At 45.8% G+C, this 20,404-nt stretch overlaps 1 protein-coding gene and 1 long non-coding RNA gene across 2 annotated transcripts; both read right to left on the minus strand.

The window, feature by feature from the left end:
• Positions 1-5,392: 5,392 nt before the first annotated feature.
• On the minus strand, positions 5,393-14,257 carry POLR1D (RNA polymerase I and III subunit D). The gene is made up of 4 exons (XM_081198052.1): positions 14,091-14,257; positions 12,034-12,135; positions 8,404-8,478; positions 5,393-6,877 (listed from the first exon to the last, which is right to left on the minus strand). Exons 1-4 carry the CDS (start codon positions 14,114-14,116, stop codon positions 6,592-6,594), a joined length of 489 nt encoding a protein of 162 aa, XP_081054178.1. The 5' UTR covers positions 14,117-14,257; the 3' UTR covers positions 5,393-6,591.
• Positions 7,722-8,397, minus strand: LOC308589171. The gene is made up of 2 exons (XR_014009125.1): positions 8,154-8,397; positions 7,722-8,109 (listed from the first exon to the last, which is right to left on the minus strand). It is a non-coding gene; the product is annotated as an uncharacterized lncRNA (long non-coding RNA).
• Positions 14,258-20,404: the final 6,147 nt, after the last annotated feature.

Raw genomic sequence — 20,404 nt, forward strand, 5'->3', positions numbered from 1 at the left:
AGTTCCTTCCTGTAGCACCTTAAAGACCAACTAAGTTAGTTCTTGGTATAAGCTTTCGTGTGCATGCACACTTCTCCAAGAACTAACTTAGTTGGTCTTTAAGGTGCTACAGGAAGGAATTTTTTTTTTATTTTGACTATGGCAGACCAACACGGCTACCTATCTGTAATTGGTTCTAGTGTGTTACTGGTGTTGTTAGTGTTATAATTATTATCATCTGTTGTTGGCATCCGTCTATCTTGGGCAGGGGTCAGCAAACCTTTTCAGCAGGGGGCCGGTCCACTGTCCCTCAGACCTTGTGGGGGGCTGGACTATATTTTTTTTGGGGGGGGGGAATGAACAAATTCCTATGTCCCACAAATAACCCAGAGATGCATTTTAAATAAAAGCACACATTCTACTCATGTAAAAACACACTGATTCCCGGACCGTCCGCGGGCCGGATTGAGAAGGCGATTGGGCCAGATCTGGCCCCTGGGCCTTAGTTTGCCTACCCATGATCTTGGGAGACAATAGATGAGTGTGCTTTTGGGGGTGAAGTCAAACTATTGGAAGGATACAGCGGGAGATATGTGTTTTGTTGCAGCTGGCGCAGTTAAAGGCACTCTGATGTGCAAATCTGGGGCAGATGAAGGTGTTCGGTTGTACTGCTGCAGATCATCATCTAACTGGGACCATTACAAGGACCAATGCAATTTTTAATGTAGCCTTTTACACATTAGAGATACCTGGCAGGGGTGGAGCAGGCAGACAAACACAGATGACAGACAAGCACAGCCATCCTTTTATCATATTGACAGGTGATCATGCTGAGCCATCTTCCTTGTTAAAGGTAAAGGTAAAGGGGCCCCTGACCATCAGGTCCAGTCATGGCCAACTCTGGGGTTGTGGTGCTCATCTCGCTTTATTGGCCGAGGGAGCCAGCGTACAGCTTCCGAGTCATGTGGCCAGCATGACTAAGCCGCTTCTGGCAAACCAGAGCAGCACACGGAAACGCCGTTTACCTTCCCAGTGGAGCAGTACCTATTTATCTACTTGCACTTTGACGTGCTTGAGAACTGCTAGGTTGGCAGGAGCAGGGACCGAGCAACGGGAGCTCACCCCGTCACAGGGATTCGAATCGCAGACCTTCTATTCGGCAAGCCCTAGGCCACAATTTTGACCTTAAGCAAAGCGCTTGAAAGTCTGTACCACCGTCCAGGAGTAACACTGGACAAAGCAAATGAAGTTTCCAGCCATCGCTATTGGTAGTGGCGGCAAGCGTGGGGTCGAATAGCTGGTTTGAAAAATAGCTGTGCTTCTTTCCATATCTGTGAGGGTGGGGGGTTCTGGTAGCTTGCAATAGATATTAAAGAGTTAAAAAATGGTTTGCAGGGGGAAATGGAATAATCTCCATTCCCCCCCACCCCAAACTCAGTTCTGTGTTTAAGCTTGATTGTATTGACACCTGCACTGTGAGGAGGAGAGTGGGATGGTCTTCCTTTGTCACTTATAATAGCTCATTATTATTGTCCTAACATGCTTTTAAAAAGAAAAGAACGGGGTGGGGGTAGGGAAACCCAAGAAACCCTAATCTTCCCCTTGGTGCCAGTGACGGTTACAATGGCGAGATAGTTTGTTTCCTTCCTCCCCCCCCCCCAACCCCCTTGCTTTCTTCTGTTATTCTTTCCCTTAACCTCCTATTGTCCGTGTAGTCAGAATACTCTGGCACAGGGCGGCTAGTTTGGGGGTGGGGGCACTTTCTTCTACTGTACTGCCCTGTCCTTGATTGCTTAAATCTTTCAGATTCAACTGTTCTGAAGATTTACATTTTTAATGGCTCATTTATGTAATCCCATAAATAAAAGCAGGAAAAGCATCCCGCACACAAATGAGCGAATTGGGGGGCCTGCGAGGAAGGGGCGACGGGGGTGCGGGGGGTGGGTGGAAGCCGCTGGCGCAGGTCACCCTGGGTCTCAGCTGCAGAGGCCTTGATTGGTATCAACCCTCCGTAGCCACTGTGGCAATGGACTTAAGACCACCCAGTCAGGCCCCAAACCGTGCATTACCAAGGAATTGGAGGATGGTTCTATAGTTCAGGCTCTCCTATTTAGAGTTCTGCGGCGAAGTCTCATTTACCTTATTGCTTGGACAGCTGCATGTCTGCAAAAAAAAAGGGGGGGGGAGTTGCCATGATTAGCTTGCCTTTCTGCTAGCAAGCAGCTGATGTTGTCAGGGTTTCGCTGACAGCTACCCGCCCCCCCCCCTTCCTTAAGCAATGTCTTCCTCGGACCGATATATTCCCTTTTAAAGAGTCTGTGAATTCAACCACCTGCCTGAAGATTCTATTTGACATCCCAGGCAGGAAATAAAAAGGAACTATATTTCTATGACCTCTATTCTACTGACGTCTCCACCCTGCTTTTTTCCTTTTAAAGACAAATCCCAGGAAGATAAATACATGAGATATATTTATAAGTTGGGGGGGGTGGAGAGAAACCTGCAAATGGCAACTTGATGGAGATATTTTACCTTTAATAGCCTCTTCCATTTACAGTGCAGCTGTGTTTCTGCTTCATACAAAAGCCATTTAGTCCTGCGTGTTCACTTTTGTGAATTCGAACACTGCTTAGCTGGCATCTCCAAATACGCCAAAGTTGCTGAGGACAACCATGATCAGCGAGTTGCTGTGACTGATATGTGCTGGTGGAAGCATACTGAACCCATTTTGGAATGCATCAATCGTGGATTAGACCAGCGACCTCCTGGATATATAAGGGATAAGGTGGTCTCTCAAGTAACCTGGTTCTGAGCTCTATAGGGCCTTATTATGTCAGTGCCAACATATTGAACTTGCCCAGGTAGCAGATTGGCAGCCAGTGCAAATCTCATCCGTAAGGTCTCACATGTTGGTGGTGATTTGGCCCCATAAGCAACTTAGCCCCTGTTTTGCATCAACTGCAGCCTTCTGGTATGGTGCTTTATATGTTATTGTATGCACTGTTGTATATTGTTTTATAAAGTATATTGTATTGTATATATTGTTGAACACCACCGTTTTATATTGTAGTATTTGGTGGTATACCAATTCATTAATTTCACATTCATTGCTCTGCTCACTTTTGCCCCTCCCACCACTTGCCAAGAAGGAAACATGGCCCTCATGTTGATAAAGGTTTTCCTGCTCTGTCTTTAAAGTCTAGCTCCATCTGTCTGGGTGCTTGCCTGATCTCTCATGCTCATCTTATGTATTAGTAATTATACTTCGTTTCGTGTATATACATATCCTGCTTGCATATTCATTATTTTTTTACAAATAGTTATTATGAACACCATAGGGCTTCAGAATTTAGTCTTGTAAATGGGAAATGGCCTGCAAATAGCTGGTCCTGGAAATTCCTACCAACTCAGGGAAAAGGGAAAAACACAAAGCAACATGCTGAATCAAACACATTCTCCTACAGTACAGCTTGTGTTCGAAAGCAGGTAATCCACATGCTTCAGAATTAGCTTGATAAAAGCAACTAGCTAAAATAGATTAAGCCGGCCTTAAACTACAGAGTAGTCTGTTATACTGGGACAGCAAGCAAACAGCATATGCAAGTCATTGCGAGCCAGAGGCTCTCATTCCTAGGGTAACCTATTAAATATTTTTGGAAAGCTTTGATTGACCCAGTGATCTGGCCCAGGACCCCCACAAATGCATGGAGTTCTGTCACCTGCAAGCGGTTTCTCCCTATGCTTTAATGGGATATGGAACTGCATTAGCAGACAAAGACATACACAACGCCTGCACAAACCTATATGGAGGGTTTTCTCCTTTCAATACAAGGAACTCTGGATACAGGCACTCAGCTGTTTCCAGATACCAGTTGCTGCAGACCACAGGAGACACTCAGATCCTGCTTGCGGGTTTCTCACAGGCATCAGGTTGGCCACTGTGAGAATAGGATGTTGGACTAGAGGGGCCATTGGCCTGATCCAGCGGTATCTTACGTTCTTAACACCTAAAACGAATGCAGTGCTGATTCCTACCTTCATATTTCCAGATCATCTTCACCTTGAGAAAGAGGTTGTTTTTTCTTGGCTGTTCTTTTATATTTTCATTAGTGCTGAAAGATTTGAACTCAAGACCCTATTGTCTCTCCAACACTATTAAAAATTATTCTCAGTTTTTTGTGCCTCCCCTGAGATAAATCTGAGCTTTCCTTTCATAACATCTTCCCACACTCTCCGTTCAACATCCAAGGTCCTGCTTTCGGTCTCCTTGACCAAGATCAGCAGGAGAAAAAGGAACAGGATATTATTGGCTGTCAAGTGGATGCTGTGTAGTAATGATATGCTGCTATGTGTCTTCTGGCACCTGCTGAAGACCTGGCTCTTTAAGAGAGAAGGCTGGACCAATAAACCGTTCCTAATGCAGTCAATTACTGTAGTGGTGGTGTTGTTCTAAAACAACCACTATATTTTCTATCTCTTCTTGGTTAACACTTTTGAGTTCCCCTACTGCAAGGGTAGCCAACCTAGAAGGGACCCCAGGGGTGATCCAACCTCCTGCAATGAAACCTTCCAGTTGCTGTTGGACTACAACTCCCACTATTCCAGATGGTTGAGGCTGATGGGAGCTGTAATCCACATCTAAAATGCCACAGATTAGCCTGCTCTAGTGGATGAAATGCAGGATAGAATGATTAAAAACAAGTAAATACCCATGTCAGCATGCTGGCTTCCCTCTTCCTTCCCCATTCATTTTTCCTTTTGTGTTGAGCCTTATTAGACCCTAACCAAGGGACTGCCTTGTTTTTAAATATATGTACAGAGCTTTATTACCGATTATAATTTTAAGGTACTAGTAACAGGAATGATTTATTTCTGCCCATATAAAATAAAAACACTGACTAACTCGGTTAACAAGATTGCTAGCTTGTTGTTTATTTGTTGCCATCATCAATTAATTGGGGACTGTTTACAAGAGGATTAGACAAATTCATAGAAGGGAAGGCTATCAGAGACTCCCAGCCAGAATGGTTAGTACTGTTGCTGGGATTCACAGGTGGGAAGAATGCTGTGTTCTCTAGTCCAGTTTGGGGCTTCCCATCAGCATCTGGTCACTGTGAAAGCAGAATGCTAGACTAGAGGTGTCATTGGCCTGAGCCAGCAGGCTTCTTTTATGCTATTAAGTGCTTTTGAGTAAATTAAGGATTAAGACTGTACTAAAACAACTATTTTAAAGTTAATATTTCAAAGCTCAAGACCTCGTTTTTTTCTCCCCAAGAAACAAGTTCTAGGATGACCATTTGCAGTATGCTTAATAAACCAAATATGTGTTTTGTTTATCTTTGGCAACAGAATGTGTATTAATTCTGAAAGACTGATGAATCTGTTAACATATAAAGGAAATGAACACAACGCATTTTAGTAACACAGTTCAAGTTTAATGTTAACTCAGGAAAACTACCCAAGGTTGAAAACAGCTTAACCATACAAACAACTTTGCCTAAGGATTTAAATGTTAATGTTTCCATACAATAGAGAAATGACAAGGATCAATTATCTGCAGGTAAGGAAACACCGAGAACTTGACCAATACAACTGTAACTAGACAGCAGTCAGACTTTAGGTGGCAATTGTCTGTATTGTTTTGCAAAAGCATTCAGCAATTTGTGATGAAAAATGTATCCCTCAAGACTTTTCATTCCATTGCCATTCAAGAGATGTCCCAATGCAGTTGCATTCATTATTGATCCTTCACAAATCATCATTTACACCAATGGATGCAAAACAATGAAAGCCAATTTCAGATCCAGCCCACAGCTGTGATTTCACAGGTTCCAAGTGTACACACAACTCTAGGTCAAAAAAGGGTGCCAGAATTCACTTCAGCATTGGGAAATATTCTGTGCACACAAGCAGATAACATGTCCGATGCCTTCTCCCCAAGTTTGAAGTGAATGAGGATCTATTGTTCATGCACAGTTCCATGTGGGCACTGGAGTTCCCACATGGACACAAGAGTCACTCAGTCTGGGTAGTTTGTTTACCAATATACATTTAGCCTAACCTGCATTTACTTATCTGTAATATCCAGGTGCCACATTAGTCATTTTCAGGTTACAAGCACAGTAAACTTATTAAAATTCATCTATGTGCAGGCCAAGAAGCATATCACATTTTCTGTACCTGGAGTATCTTTGTTTTGTTTTTTGCTTTTACAAACTAAGATTTAGTAGCTTCCTTGAAGGAATTGGGAAGCAAAATAACTTACAATGTACCGAATACACCGCCGTGTATATTTGTCTAAATAAATTGTTTCCAAACGGTTTGTGCAAAGCACTCAACATGTTACAACTATACAAAGTAACAACTTTAATTGGTTGAAGACTGGAGGGCAGGGGGAGAAACAGAAGGAACACACTGACAGCTTTAAAGAATACAAGAACTCCTCAAAGGAAGTTCATGAGAAGCGGGATTTGCTTGTCTCTAAAAAGCTGTTGCCAACATGGACATCTGTACTGAACAATGCCCTCTATTACAAAATAGTTAAACATTCTCACCCACCCACCCAAACAGTTCAGTGTTTAATTTCATTCTTGGAATGGCACGGGTTCCTCCTCATTTGCTTGATCGCTGTTCATGCTTGTCCTTTGAGTGCTGGTTCCTGTTCCGGTGGTGCCTAGGAGGAGAAGAGCTTACCCTTCTTCTAGACCGAAAGCTAGGTTTGTATGGGTGGGATCTGTGTCTCTTTGGCTTGCTTTCCTCCCTGCTCTGGTTTGGTTCAGATTCCTTATCGTCTTCTTGATGGTTTTGTCCCTGCTCTTGCTCCTTCGGGGAGTGCAGTGTGTTCTTAATAGTATTAATCAGAAACCTTTTATTTGTGCTGGCAAGAGGGCACTTCATCCTGCATTAGAAAGCAACAACATAAATATCTCACACAAGAGACACAGATGCTGCGAATATCCAAATCAAGTAGCTCAACTATGCACGCTTTTGGCTTTCCTTGCATGCCACCTAGTGTAAACTTGGAGTACAGAAAGAAACAATCAAGATGTTTGCCTTTTAACACTGGCTTCAAAGCAACAGCCAGATTCTATACAGAGGATATATATATTAAGATAACATAGTAAGATTTTATGACACAGATTTCACAGCCACACACCTGAGAAAAAAATCACATGAGCTACAAATTGTATTCTATTGTCGTCTTCCATAGCCCCAAGACAGTTTAAAATGCTAAAGAGTTGAGAGTATTGGTGGTGCCTTGTTGGCATTTGCCATTCCTCCTCTTTGGTAAATGGCTACATGAATACTCCTTTTGCTTGAGTGCTCTGGAGATGGTAGAAAGTCCACTCTTTTTTTAAAAAAAAGTGTGCCAGTGGTAGCACACATTATTTGCATGCAAATGGTTTCGGGTTAATTTCCTGGCAACTTCAGCTAAAAAGCAAAGCTAAGAAGGACTTTTGATTGAGACCGCAGAAAGTCACTGCCCATCAAAGCAAGTTAATAAGAAAATCATCATATACAGAAATGCAGTTCAAGAATGCTATGAACTTAGGACCTTGATTAAGAACAGGCTTTAAAGCAGTTTTAAGCAGCAGGGTTCATTGAAATTAAGAAACCCTGTGTATTCTACACGTCTAAGCAGTTGCTAGATATTTAAGTCCAATTTATGCTGCTCATCAAATCACACTGTTGCTGTTATGGATCTCTGACAACTTTTTTTAAAAAACTTTTTTTTTTAAAAAAAAGAGCCAGCTCACCATGAACCTTTGGACATAGCCACCTTTCTCTTCCCCTGCCTCAAGGCCCGTTATTTATCTTAGAGAAAGGGAATTAGATGGAAGAGGTTCTGGAAGAGCTTGCTTCCACATTGGGTTTGGGATAATCCGTAGGGAGGAAACAAGCTCTGCTGGTTTCTTGAGGCATCTCAAAGGATAAGGAAAATGGTAAAAAAAATATATATAGGAGTGGTGGCAGAGTTGGACACCTCTTGAAGCAACTAATGGAATGCTTGTGCACTGGGGTGTTCTACTACTTTCAACAGCACAGAAACAAAGGAGTATTTTGCCAGGAAAGTGTAAAAATGTTTGCCTAGCATGATCCATGGTTACTGACTGTAACAGACTATGTTTGCTTTCAGAAAAATTAACGTTTGCTCTAACATGAATTACGTGGACTTAATTCTTATTAATTTCAATGGAATTTCTTGCATGTGCAATTAACATAAAACAGCAATATTATCATCCAATTCAGTTATGGAAGATTAACAGTGCCGTCTATGCATGTTCAATACAACATATTTTCCACCATGTCCAGTGGGGCTTACTGTCTAATAAACATATTTACGATTGCAGACACAGTGTCCGTTTCCCCCAAAAAACTGTATTTTAGAAAAACACCAACATTGGTTTAGCTTCAATAACTTACCAGCCCATGGCTCCCATAGTTTCTGCTCTGGTTTTCCCACGCTTGGCCTCTGTCAGAAGTTCTTCCACTGCCTTTCTAAACATTTAAGGAGATTAAAAATAATAACTAAATTTGATCAATTTTCCAGTATTGGCAGATCTATTTTTTGCAGTTGTTGATGGAAAAAGAAAGCTAGTGCAAACTACTGACCCACCGCAAGCTCATTAAAGCTACTGTTCTAGAATCAAAACAAACTGAAACTGTAAAGTAAGCATTGTTTATCCTCATTCAATTAGCCATTTCTCTCTTTAACAGCTTAAATTGCACGAGTCGCCATACAAACCTGCAAGATATAACCATTTCTTTTCAAACGGCAGTTTATCCAGAGGAAAGACCCAAACTGGGATGGAAAGATTCAGCACCAATGGGGGACTGAAGCAATCTCACTCCATTTATTTAATTATAACTATTTATTCCCTAAATGGGAATATTTTAAAGAAAGGGAACGTGCAAAAAGTGTTCAGTGCAACAAATAGATGGAAGTAAATAATAGTCTATTCAGTTACATATCAAGACAGTTTAAAATGGTCAGTTCTGCACCACTGTTTAACAAACATATGCAGTTATCAAGAGGAAATTTGATTTAAATTGGTCTTTACCATTGCCACTTTAACTTGCTTTTATTTAAATCCCTCCATCCTGCTATCCTCCTTTGAAGGCTTCTACCTCTCAGCCCCAATTACTTTCTCCTTTTCCCCTTATCCGGCTTTAGGACTTCTTATGCCATTATCTTCTGTACCTCCCCAGGAGTTCTTAAGCTCCCTACCTGTTCAAGAATTGCCTCCTGTTCCTAGGCCCTGTATGAGGCTTTTCCAAATCCCAACTGCCAAGATATCTGTCCAATGTGATAAAAGTGAGTGCGGTGCTGTTATTATTCCCCAGGCACTTAACCAAAGTCAATAGAAAAAGATGAGGAATACAGGAGGATGCTACACTTAGAATGGGCCTGTCACTGCCCCAGAGAACTCTGAATCATAACTTAGTATTTTGAGGCCATGAGGCGAGTAATATTAGAACCTCTGTTGAACTGCTGGCTTGCCTATTTGCTTTGCTTCAAGATGTCCTGAAATGGATGCCAAATCCTTCAGGACTCCCATCTAGAGCATTATCTGTTTCCATGCAGGATCCACCTATTAGTCCCACCTGCTTCCTTTCAAATCTTTCAAAAAGCCATTCCAGAGTAACAATAAAATACAGTGGTACCCCGCAAGACGAATGCCTCGCTCCCCAAGCTGCAGGTGTCTGCCCCACGCGAGGGGCAGCAGGCTGCTATCCGGAGCTTACAGAGCCCTGCGGGGAAGTCCTGCAGGGCTCCCCAAGCTGTGAATGTCTGCCCCGCGCGAGGGGCGCTCTGCTAAAGAGCGCCCCTCGTGCGGGGCAGCAGGCTGCTATCCGCAGCTTGGAGAGCCCTGCAGGGAAGTCCTGCAGGGCTCCCCAAGCTGCAGGTGTCTGCCCCGCGCGAAGGGCGCTCTGCTAAAGAGCGCCCCTCGTGCGGGGCAGCAGGCTGCTATCCGCAGCTTGGAGAGCCCTGCGGGGAAGTCCTGCAGGGCTCCCCAAGCTGCAGGTGTCTGCCCCGCGCGAGGGGCGCTCTGCTAAAGAGCGCCCCTCGTGCGGGGCAGCAGGCTGCTATCCGCAGCTTGGAGAGCCCTGCGGGGAACTCCTGCAGGGCTCCCCAAGCTGCGAATGTCTGCCCCGCGCGAGGGGCGCTCTGCTAAAGAGCGCCCCTCGTGCGGGGCAGCAGGCTGCTATCCGCAGCTTGGAGAGCCCTGCGGGGAACTCCTGCAGGGCTCCCCAAGCTGCGAATGTCTGCCCCGCGCGAGGGGCGCTCTGCTAAAGAGCGCCCCTCGTGCGGGGCAGCAGGCTGCTATCCGCAGCTTGCAGAGCCCTGCGGGGAAGTCCTGCAGGGCTCCCCAAGCTGCAGATGTCTGCCCCACGCGAGGGGCAGCAGGCTGCTATCCACAGCTTGCAGAGCCCTGCGGGGAAGTCCTGCAGGGCTCCCCAAGCTGTGAATGTCTGCCCCGCGCGAGGGGCGCTCTGCTAAAGAGCGCCCCTCGTGCGGGGCAGCAGGCTGCTATCCGCAGCTTGGAGAGCCCTGCGGGGAAGTCCTGCAGGGCTCCCCAAGCTGCAGATGTCTGCCCCGCGCGAGGGGCGCTCTGCTAAAGAGCGCCCCTCATGCGGGGCAGCAGGCTGCTATCCGCAGCTTGGAGAGCCCTGCGGGGAACTCCTGCAGGGCTCCCCAAGCTGCGAATGTCTGCCCCGCGCGAGGGGCGCTCTGCTTAAGAGCGCCCCTCGTGCGGGGCAGCAGGCTGCTATCCGCAGCTTGGAGAGCCCTGCGGGGAAGTCCTGCAGGGCACCCCAAGCTGCAGATGTCTGCCTCGCACCGGGCAGCAGGCTGCTATCCGCAGCCTAGGCAGCCCTCCGGGAACTCTTCTGAAGGCTGGCGGCGGGACAAGGGCTTTTCTTCCCACCGCCAGCCTTCAGAAGGCTGTTCTGAAGGCTGGCGGTGGGGAGAAAAGTCCTTCTTCCCCCGCCAGCCTTCAGAAGAGGTCTGGGGACAGACTGTCCCTGGACCTGGTCTGAAGGCGGTCTCCATAGGAACGCATTAATTGATTTTCAATGCATTCCTATGGGAAACCGTGCTTCGCAAGACGAAAAACTCGCAAGAAGAAAAAACTTGCGGAACGAATTAATTTCGTCTTGCGAGGCACCACTGTATACATAAATGGACAGCATAAATGAGGCTTCCCTTGAAGATGGTCTGAAAGCTGTGGCTGATGCAAAATGCCATTGCCTGGATGTTGTTGAGCACAGTGAGATGGGATCACATTGCATTGATCCTGAAAGAACAGCACTAGCTGCCAGTGAGCTACTAGACCCAATTCCAAGGCATTGGTATTAATGTACAAAGCACTAAATGGCTGAGGACCAAAGTACTTGAAGGATCACCTTCCTTACTACCAGCCAGCCCAATTTTTAAGACTGCCTGGGGAGGGTTTGCTGGTGGTACCTTTGAGCGCAGTCCACAGGGCTACCATATCATGCAGGGCCTCCTTGGCAGTAGCACCCTAGTGATGAACTCCCTATAGGAAGTCAGTTGCCCCCTACACTGGTATTGTTCAGGAACATTGTTCAAAACTTATTTGTTGCTGCATGCCTTCAGAACCTAAGCGAAAATGGTGTTACCTCTTCATGATCTAACATGCTGTTAACTGTTATACACATTATATTTTGTTGATATGTGGTTTTAATTGTGATTTTAAGATTGTGTTTATACTGCTGCTTTATTATGGATGTTAGCCACCCTGCAAGAGCCGGTTCCAAGATAAATAAATAAATACCAACCTAAAACAAGGCAAATACATTGCATGCTTTTTAGGTTGTAATTGGACCTTAAAGGTAAAGGGGCCCCTGACTATTAGCTCCAGTCGTGGATGACTCTGGGGCTCATCTCGCTTTAATGGCTGAGGGAGCCGGCGTACAGCTTCCGGGTCATGTGGCCAGCATGACTAAGCCGCTTCTGGCGAACCAGAGCAGCAATGGAACTGGACCTTACACTCCTGCAAAGGCCTGGGTGAATAACCAAGGCTTTACCTGATGCCAGAGTTCCTGTACCTCAACAGTCGTGCATGGATGAGAGTCCACACGAACTGATCTAGAAACATCAATTTGCTCAAAGTATCAAAGCCTGCAATTCTAAGCACACCAAGATGTTGGAGTTAGAGCTATTGAGCAGTTTACTCTTCTAAGTAAAGATGCATAAGATTGTACTGGAAAATACCTAAATATTATATTGAAATATATTGACAACATTATTATTATTACTACTACTACCACATTAATTATTCTATATACTTTCACTACAACTACTACTGTTATGCTAAAGCTGTGATTCTTAACCCATTTACCTGGGGGTAAGGCCCATGGAACTCAATGGAATTTACTTTTCACTGCAGTGGTTCGGGCATTGTCAACTTCAGTACTGTACTACTGCAATGTACTCCACAGGGGGCTTGTCCTGTGCTCCATTTGAAAGCTGCAGTTAGTGCAAAAGGCAGCAGCACAATTGATGACAGGAGTAAGAATCTGATTAAAGCTGTACATTGGCTGCCAGTTTGCTGCTGGGCTGAGTTCAATGTGTTATTATTAGTATACAAAGCCCTGAATGGCTTGGGACCAATTTACTTACCCCATACAGAGGTGGATTTAGGAGAGCCCAACTGGTTCAGACACATGGGGTGCGGAGCCTCAGGGATGCTGCAACTATGCTTTAGAATGGAGCATGAGATGTGGGGAGGGGGCACCAAATTTTGGTGTTGCACAGGGTGCTGCTGAAATTTGAGACCCAAGCTCCGCCACTGCCCCACACAGACTTGATCACTTTCATCTGCAGAACTTGCACTTCTAGAAGTCCAAGAAGTGAATGTTCTGCATTTGGCAGTACCTATAAAGTACTTTTGGGACGCGGGTGGTGCTGTGGGTTAAACCTCAGAGCCTAGGACTTGCCGATCAGAAGGTTGGCAGTTCAAATCCCCGCGACGGGGTGAGCTCCCGTTGCTCGGTCCCTGCTCCTGCCAACCTAGCAGTTTGAAAGCACCTCAAAGTGCAAGTAGATAAATAGGTACCGCTCAGGCGGGAAGGGTAAAGGGCATTTCCGTGCGCTGCTCTGGTTCGCCAGAAGCAGCTTAGTCATGCTGGCCACATGACCCGGAAGCTGTACGCTGGCTCCCTCAGCCAATAAAGCGAAATGAGCACCGCAACTCCAGAGTCGGCCACGACTGGACCTAATGGTCGGGGGTCCCTTTACCCTTTTATAATGTACTTTGGAAAACTCTGCCTATTGATGTTAGGCAGGCAACACTTTTAGACACCCGCTGAAAACACTTCCGTTTTGGCAGTTTTATCCAGACATATGGTTCGGTTACATCTGTTTTTACAGATGTTCCGTTGCTTTTTTAACAGTTTTAAACGTATTTTTATTTTTTATCGTATTTGCTATTATTATTATACTACACATGCACTTGCCACCCATGAGCTCCTCTGGGAGGGTGGGATATAAACGAAATAAACGAACAAAATAACAAATATTAGGCGTGTACTCAAGTACTCGAGATGCATAGCGATAATTAATAAAAAAAGTCGCTGCTGTGCGGAAGATTGAAGGGAGGGCAATAAAATGCGAGACCTCGACATTCCAAAGTCTGTCTTGAAGCTTGCTCCGCCATAAATATAAATAAAGGGCCGAAAAAAACTGCAGTTTTAGACACGCTGCCCAACCTGGGAGTAAGCACCGTTGAATTCAGCAGGGCTTACTTCCAAGGAGACAACGTATACAGGATTGCAAGGCCGGCCTGCGAGGGGGAACCATGTTTATTACGTAATAAACGGTATTTTTTAAAGTCGGCCTGCCGAGGTTCACCACCACCGCTCGCTTCTCCCCGTTGGATTTAAGGCAAGGCGCTGGTTACGCTTCTAGTCAGGCGCCCACCGACTCACGAAAGCAGCTTCTGCGCAGCGCAACGAGGGAGCCCTTTTTCCCCGAGGCCTACCTTGGCGCCTCACCACTGCCCACCTCCGCCTATTCGAGGAGTAACCCTCCGCCTTCTTCCCCCCTCCCCCACCCGGCGCCTCTCCCCACCTGCCAGCCTCACCTCTCCAGCTCCGAATCCTCCGCCATGGCGGCCGGTGGGGTCGGTCGTTCGCTCGTCCGGCCTGGCTGTCTCTCAAGCGCCTCCGTCGCCCGTCATCTCTTCCTGCCCCAGCGGCGGAAACGGAGACAAGCGCTCGCGACAAGTCCAAGCAGCCGCTCGCGATGGCCCCCGGGAAGGGGGAGGAGGCTCCTCTTCAAGGCGAAGCGGAAGCGCCGCCCTACCCCTGTTGCCCATTGCCTGCTTGCCCAGCCGGGAGGGGGAAAGGTTGGCCGTTCACACGTTACGGATCTCGCTCCGCATGGCGGGCACCCGCGAAGATTGCCTTGCATTGGTGTTCGCGCCCTAGGGTGCTGCTCGGGCCGCAGTCCTACGCACGCTCCATGATTCATCCCAGCCAAAAAACAACAACAACCCAAAAGCTTTGCGCTTCTTTCTTTGATGGTGATGTTGGTTTATTGATTCACGGTGTATGTTCCCCTCCACACACACTCCCTGTATTGTTTCGGCATGATTAATCACCTTTGTAACACCACCCTGTCATCTGTATGGATAAAGGGTGGGCTATACTTAACTTTTAGTACATGATTTGCAGGTTGCAACCATACACACTGAACGGAGAGTAAGGTGGTGTACACACCCTGTATTTAAAGCACATCACACACACACCAATAATTGTGGAAACCCTCGTTTATCCCCCATGGAGCTACAATTCCCGGCACCCATAATACACCACAGTTCCCAGGATTCTGAGGACGGGGGAGAGCTATTCAGTGTATGGTGTCTTTGCAGCCTATGTCTCACTGAACTCGCTAGGAAATGACTTCGGAGCAGGCAAGGCATAGGATTGCAGTGCGATAGATCTGTGGCTGTAATGCAGGGTGGTGGCCTTTTTCAGCCCAAGCACCACATTCCTTAATGAGGGCTGCATTCCCATTGTTGATGTAGCCAGATGCACAGCAATGGATGCAGCTCCTATGTTTGCACGGTAGGATACATTCCAGCCATGCAAAAGTTGGAGGTTTCTACTTAAGCATACAACTATGCAGTGGTACCTCGGGTTATAGACGCTGCTAACCCAGAAAAAGTACCTTGGGTTAAGAACTTTGCTTCAGGATGAGAACAGAAATCACATGGCGGCAGCAGTAGGAGGCAGCAGTGGGAGGCCCCATTAGCTAGAGTGGTACCTCAGGTTAAGAACGGACCTCCAGAATGAATTAAGTTCTTAACCCAAGGTACCGCTGTACTATGCACCTCTACAAACCCCCTTCAAGGCAAGCGAGAGGCATGATCACAGCTTAAAAGACACATTCTAGCCAGGTCAAAGTACTCAAGGAGTGTGGGGCCTGGAGAGAAACCATATTTGTTCCCTGAAAATGAGGCTCCCTGCCTCTCCTGTAAAAACTTATGCTACAATAAAACTGTTCAGTGTTTTAAAGGCAGTGATGAGGAGCCTCCAGATGTTATTGGAATCTAACTCCTAACAGCCCCAGCCAGCAAGGCAAATGAAGATGGGAGCACATTTTGGAGGACCAGAAATTCCACATTCTTGCTTGAAAGTGGCTCAGAACACTTGGGTTTATGTAATCCAAGAAGATATTCTTGGAAGAAAGTCCCTTTGACATCAATGTAGTCTGCTTCTTGGGTAAGCATGACTGAGAATGGGTTGTAACTGATATTTTCTTGTAACTGCGTCACACCCTGTAGTATATTTGTAATGTGAAAAAGCCAGTTATAGGGTTCCATTAAAAAAAACAACCCACTACAAAACACATAAACAACATAATCCTGCACAGGTTTACTCAGATGTAGCCCACATTATCTTCAGTGGGTAAATGTGTTTTGGACTGCAGTCTAAAACAATTGGTACTACTTTTGTTGTTCCTGGCATCCATCTGTCTTGGGAGATGATGGAAGAGTGAACCTTTGGAGGTAAATTAAACCTGTTGGAGACAATTTATTTAGTAAGTCTGGTACTAAATAACACAGCTAATAAAGTTGCTTATTTGATTTGTAAACCACACTTTAAATATATAGCTGATTAAGCTAATAAAAATGATATTTGGTTCATACGATAAATCGTAACCCATTAAAAATGCAAAACTTAAATGTAGAAGCCAGTAATCCCACATCAAATCAATGCAACAGTGACCACAGCAGAGATCTTAATTCCATCACAGTATACATAAACAACTAACTTGGTCCCAAAGCACTTATTTAAAAGCCATGCCTGAAACTCAGTAATGAGGTAGCCAACCACACTTCTTGGGAGGGAATTGCACAGATGAAGTGCCATAACTGACACAAGTGATCATCCAATGAGCAATGCTTGCTGTGAGGATAATGGGAAGCATAGGCGCCGACTCCATGGGGCTTGAGGGGGCCCCTCCGGCGCCCCTCCAGCAGAGCGCCATCGCCGCCCCTCCCCCAGCCCAAAATGCACAGGGTCGGGCTGCATGCCTCCTGCCCTCCCTCCCGAGCAAAAGCTCCACCCAATTTCCGCTCCGGAGCTGATTAATAGGTGCAGCACGCTCTCCCCTATTCGCTCATGAGGAGGCGGCGCCACTGTATTTGCATATTCATGAGCTTATTTATTATTCATGAGCTTTCCCAGGGCCCCCCCCCCCCAATATTTTTTATAAGTCCGCGTCCCTGATGGGAAGAGTCTCTTCAGCAGATCTTAGAGCATGGGCTGGCAGTTAATTGGGACAAGTAACTAAGACCCAAGTAGTTCAAAACTATGTAAGTTAGCATTTCATAGAATCATAGAATCATAGAATTATAGAGTTGGAAGAGACCACAAGGGCCATCGAGTCCAACCCCCTGCCAAGCAGGAAACACCATCAGAGCACTCCTGACATATGGTTGTCAAGCCTCTGCTTAAAGACCTCCAAAGTAGGAGACTCCACCACACTCATTGGCAGCAAATTCCACTGTCGAACAGCTCTTGCTGTCAGGAAGTTCTTCCTAATGTTTAGGTGGAATCTTCTTTCTTGTAGTTTGGATCCATTGCTCCGTGTCCGCTTCTCTGGAGCAGCAGAAAACAACCTTTCTCCCTCCTCTATGTGACATCCTTTTATATATTTGAACATGGCTATCATATCACCCCTTAACCTCCTCTTCTCCAGGCTAAACATGCCCAGCTCCCTTAGCCGTTCCTCATAAGGCATCGTTTCCAGGCCTTTGACCATTTTGGTTGCCCTCCTCTGGACACGTTCCAGTTTGTCAGTGTCCTTCTTGAACTGTGGTGCCCAGAACTGGACACAGTACTCCAGGTGAGGTCTGACCAGAGCAGAATACAGTGGCACTATTACTTCCCTTGATCTAGATGCTATACTCCTATTGATGCAGCCCAGAATTGCATTGGCTTTTTTAGCTGCCGCGTCACACTGTTGGCTCATGTCAAGTTTGTGGTCAACCAAGACTCCTAGATCCTTTTCACATGTACTGCTCTCAAGCCAGGTGTCACCCATCTTGTATTTGTGCCTCTCATTTTTTTTGCCCAAGTGCAATACTTTACATTTCTCCCTGTTAAAATTCATCTTGTTTGTTTTTGCCCAGTTCTCTAATCTGTCAAGGTCGTTTTGAAGTGTGATCCTGTCCTCTGGAGTGTTAGCCACCCCTCCCAGTTTGGTGTCATCTGCAAATTTGATCAGGATGCCCTTGAGTCCATCATCCAAGTCGTTGATAAAGATGTTGAATAAGACCGGGCCCAAGACAGAACCCTGTGGCACCCCACTAGTCACTCTTCTCCAGGATGAAGAGGAACCATTGATGAGCACCCTTTGGGTTCGGTCAGTCAGCCAGTTACAAATCCACTGAGTGGTAGCATAGTCAAGACCGCATTTTACCAGCTTCTTTACAAGAATATCATGGGGCACCTTGTCAAATGCCTTGCTGAAATCAAGGTAGGCTACATCCACTGCGTTCCCTTCATCTACCAGGCTTGTAATTCTGTCAAAAAACGAGATCAGGTTAGTCTGACATGACTTATTTTTCAGAAATCCATGCTGACTATTGGTGATCACAGCATTCCTTTCTAGGTGCTCACAGACTGTTTGCTTAATGATCTGCTCCAGAATCTTCCCTGGTATTGATGTCAGACTGACTGGGCGGTAATTATTTGGGTCCTCTCTTTTCCCCTTTTTGAAAATAGGGACAACATTTGCCCTCCTCCAGTCTGCCGGGACTTTGCCTGTTCTCCAGGAATTCTCAAAGATGACTGCCAGTGGTTCTGAGATCACATCTGCCAGTTCTTTTAATACTCTTGGATGCAGTTCATCTGGCCCTGGAGACTTGAATACATCTAAACTAGCCAAATATTCTTGTACTATCTCCTTAGTTATTCTGGGCTGTGTTTCCTTTGCTGAATCATTTGCTCCAAATTCTTCAGGTCGGGCATTGTTTTCTTTATCGGAGAAGACTGAGGCAAAGAAGGCATTGAGGAGTTCAGCCCTTTCTGTGTCCCCTGTTTGCATTTCACCATCTTCTCCTCTGAGTGACCCCACTGTTTCTTTGTTCTTCCTTTTGCTACGAACATACCCATAAAAGCCTTTTTTGTTGCTTTTAACCTCTCTAGCAAGCCTGAGTTCATTCTGTGCTTTAGCTTTTCTGACTTTGTGTCTACACATGCTGGCTATTTGTTTGAATTCCTCTTTGGTGGTTTCCCCCCTTTTCCATTTTTTGTACACATCCTTTTTTAATCTTAATTCAGTTAAAAGTTCTTTAGATAGCCACCCTGGCTTCTTTAGGTACCTTCCATGTTTCCGTCTCATTGGTATTGCCTGACGTTGTGCTTTTACTATCTCCCTCTTAACAAACTCCCAGCCATCATGAACTCCCTTTCCTTTTAGTATTGCTGTCCATGGGATCTCACCCAGCACTTCCCTAAGTTTTATGAAGTCGGCTTTCTTAAAGTCAAGAAATTGAGTCCTAGTATGCTTGGCTGCTCCTTTCCGCTGTATAGTAAACTTCAGAAGAGCATGATCACTCCCGCCTAATGATCCATCCACATCTACCCCACTAACCAGGTCATCAACATTGGTTAGGACCAGATCTAAAATGGCTGTTCCTCTTGTTGCTTCTCCCACTTTCTGGACAATGAAGTTGTCTGCAAGGAATCTGCAAGGAAGTTGTCTGTGAGGAATCTGTTTGACCTTATGCTCTTGGCTGAGTTTGACGTCCAACAAATATCCGGGTAATTGAAGTCCCCCATTACTACTATCTCCCTTCCTTTTCATTGCTTGGCCATCTGTTCCAGGAAGGCATCATCTATGTCCTCCGTTTGGCTTGGGGATCTATAGTAAACTCCCACAATGAGGTCTCTGTTATTCTTCTCTCCCTTAATTTTGACCCAAATGCTCTCACTTTGGCTTTGAGGTTCTAAATCTTCGATCTCTTCACAGGTATACACATCCCTGACATATAACGCCACTCCTCCTCCTTTCTTGTCTGGTCTGTTTCTCTGAAATAGATTGTATCCCCCCATTATTACATTCCAATCGTGGGACTTATCCCACCAGGTTTCAGTGATGCCTATTATGTCATATTTAGTTTGCTGTACCAAGAGCTCAAGCTCATCTTGTTTATTTCCCATGCTTTGCGCATTAGTGTACAGACATTGAAGTCCATTAATCATTCCCCCGTGTCTCTTATTTAAGGATTTTTTCCTCCCACCACTAGGTCCGCGTGCTGTTTGCTCCATTTGGTCTATGACATTTGGATGATCATCTTCATTAATTGATAGACTCCTACCTTCAGGAGCACTGTCTCCCTCCCCCACATTAGTCAGTTTAAAGCCCTCCTGATGAGGTTTCTGAGATTTTTGGCAAAAACATTTCTCCCAACCGTTGTGAGGTGCAGCCCATCACTTGCCAGAAGTCCATCTTCAAGAAACTGCAGTCCGTGATCTAAGAATCCAAACCGTTCCTGTTTACACCATTTGCGAAGCCAGCTGTTCACTTCCACTATTTTCCCCTCTCTCCCTGGGCCACGTCGTTCAACTGGGAGGACAGACGAGATGACAATTTGTGCATTTAGTTGCTTCAATTTCCTGCCGAGAGCCTCGTAGTCTCTTTTGATCTTCTGGAGGCTATTGCTTGCAGTGTCATTGGTTCCCACATGAACCAAGAGGAAGGGGTATTTGTCAGTGGGTTTTATGATTCCTTGCAGTCGTTCAGTTACATCTTGGATCTTAGCCCCAGGGAGACAGCACACTTCCCGAGACATCTTGTCAGGCCCACAGATCACTGCTTCTGTTCCCCTCAGTAGGGAATCCCCTATCACCACTACACGCCTCCTCTTGGGTTTGGTCGGGG

This window comes from Podarcis bocagei (genome assembly GCF_964188305.1).
Source record: "Podarcis bocagei genome assembly, chromosome: 6".
NCBI lineage: Eukaryota > Metazoa > Chordata > Lepidosauria > Squamata > Lacertidae > Podarcis > Podarcis bocagei.

Excerpts from the sequence above, each read along its gene's own strand:
- POLR1D (XM_081198052.1), bottom strand. The coding sequence starts at position 14,116 with ATGGCGGAGGATTCGGAGCTGGAGAG. Across the intron at positions 12,136-14,090 it reads GAGGATTCGGAGCTGGAGAG|AATTGCAGGCTTTGATACTT; the intron begins GTGAGGCTGGCA and ends TGGTGTGCTTAG. Across the intron at positions 8,479-12,033 it reads TACAGGAACTCTGGCATCAG|AAAGGCAGTGGAAGAACTTC; the intron begins GTAAAGCCTTGG and ends TTAAATGTTTAG.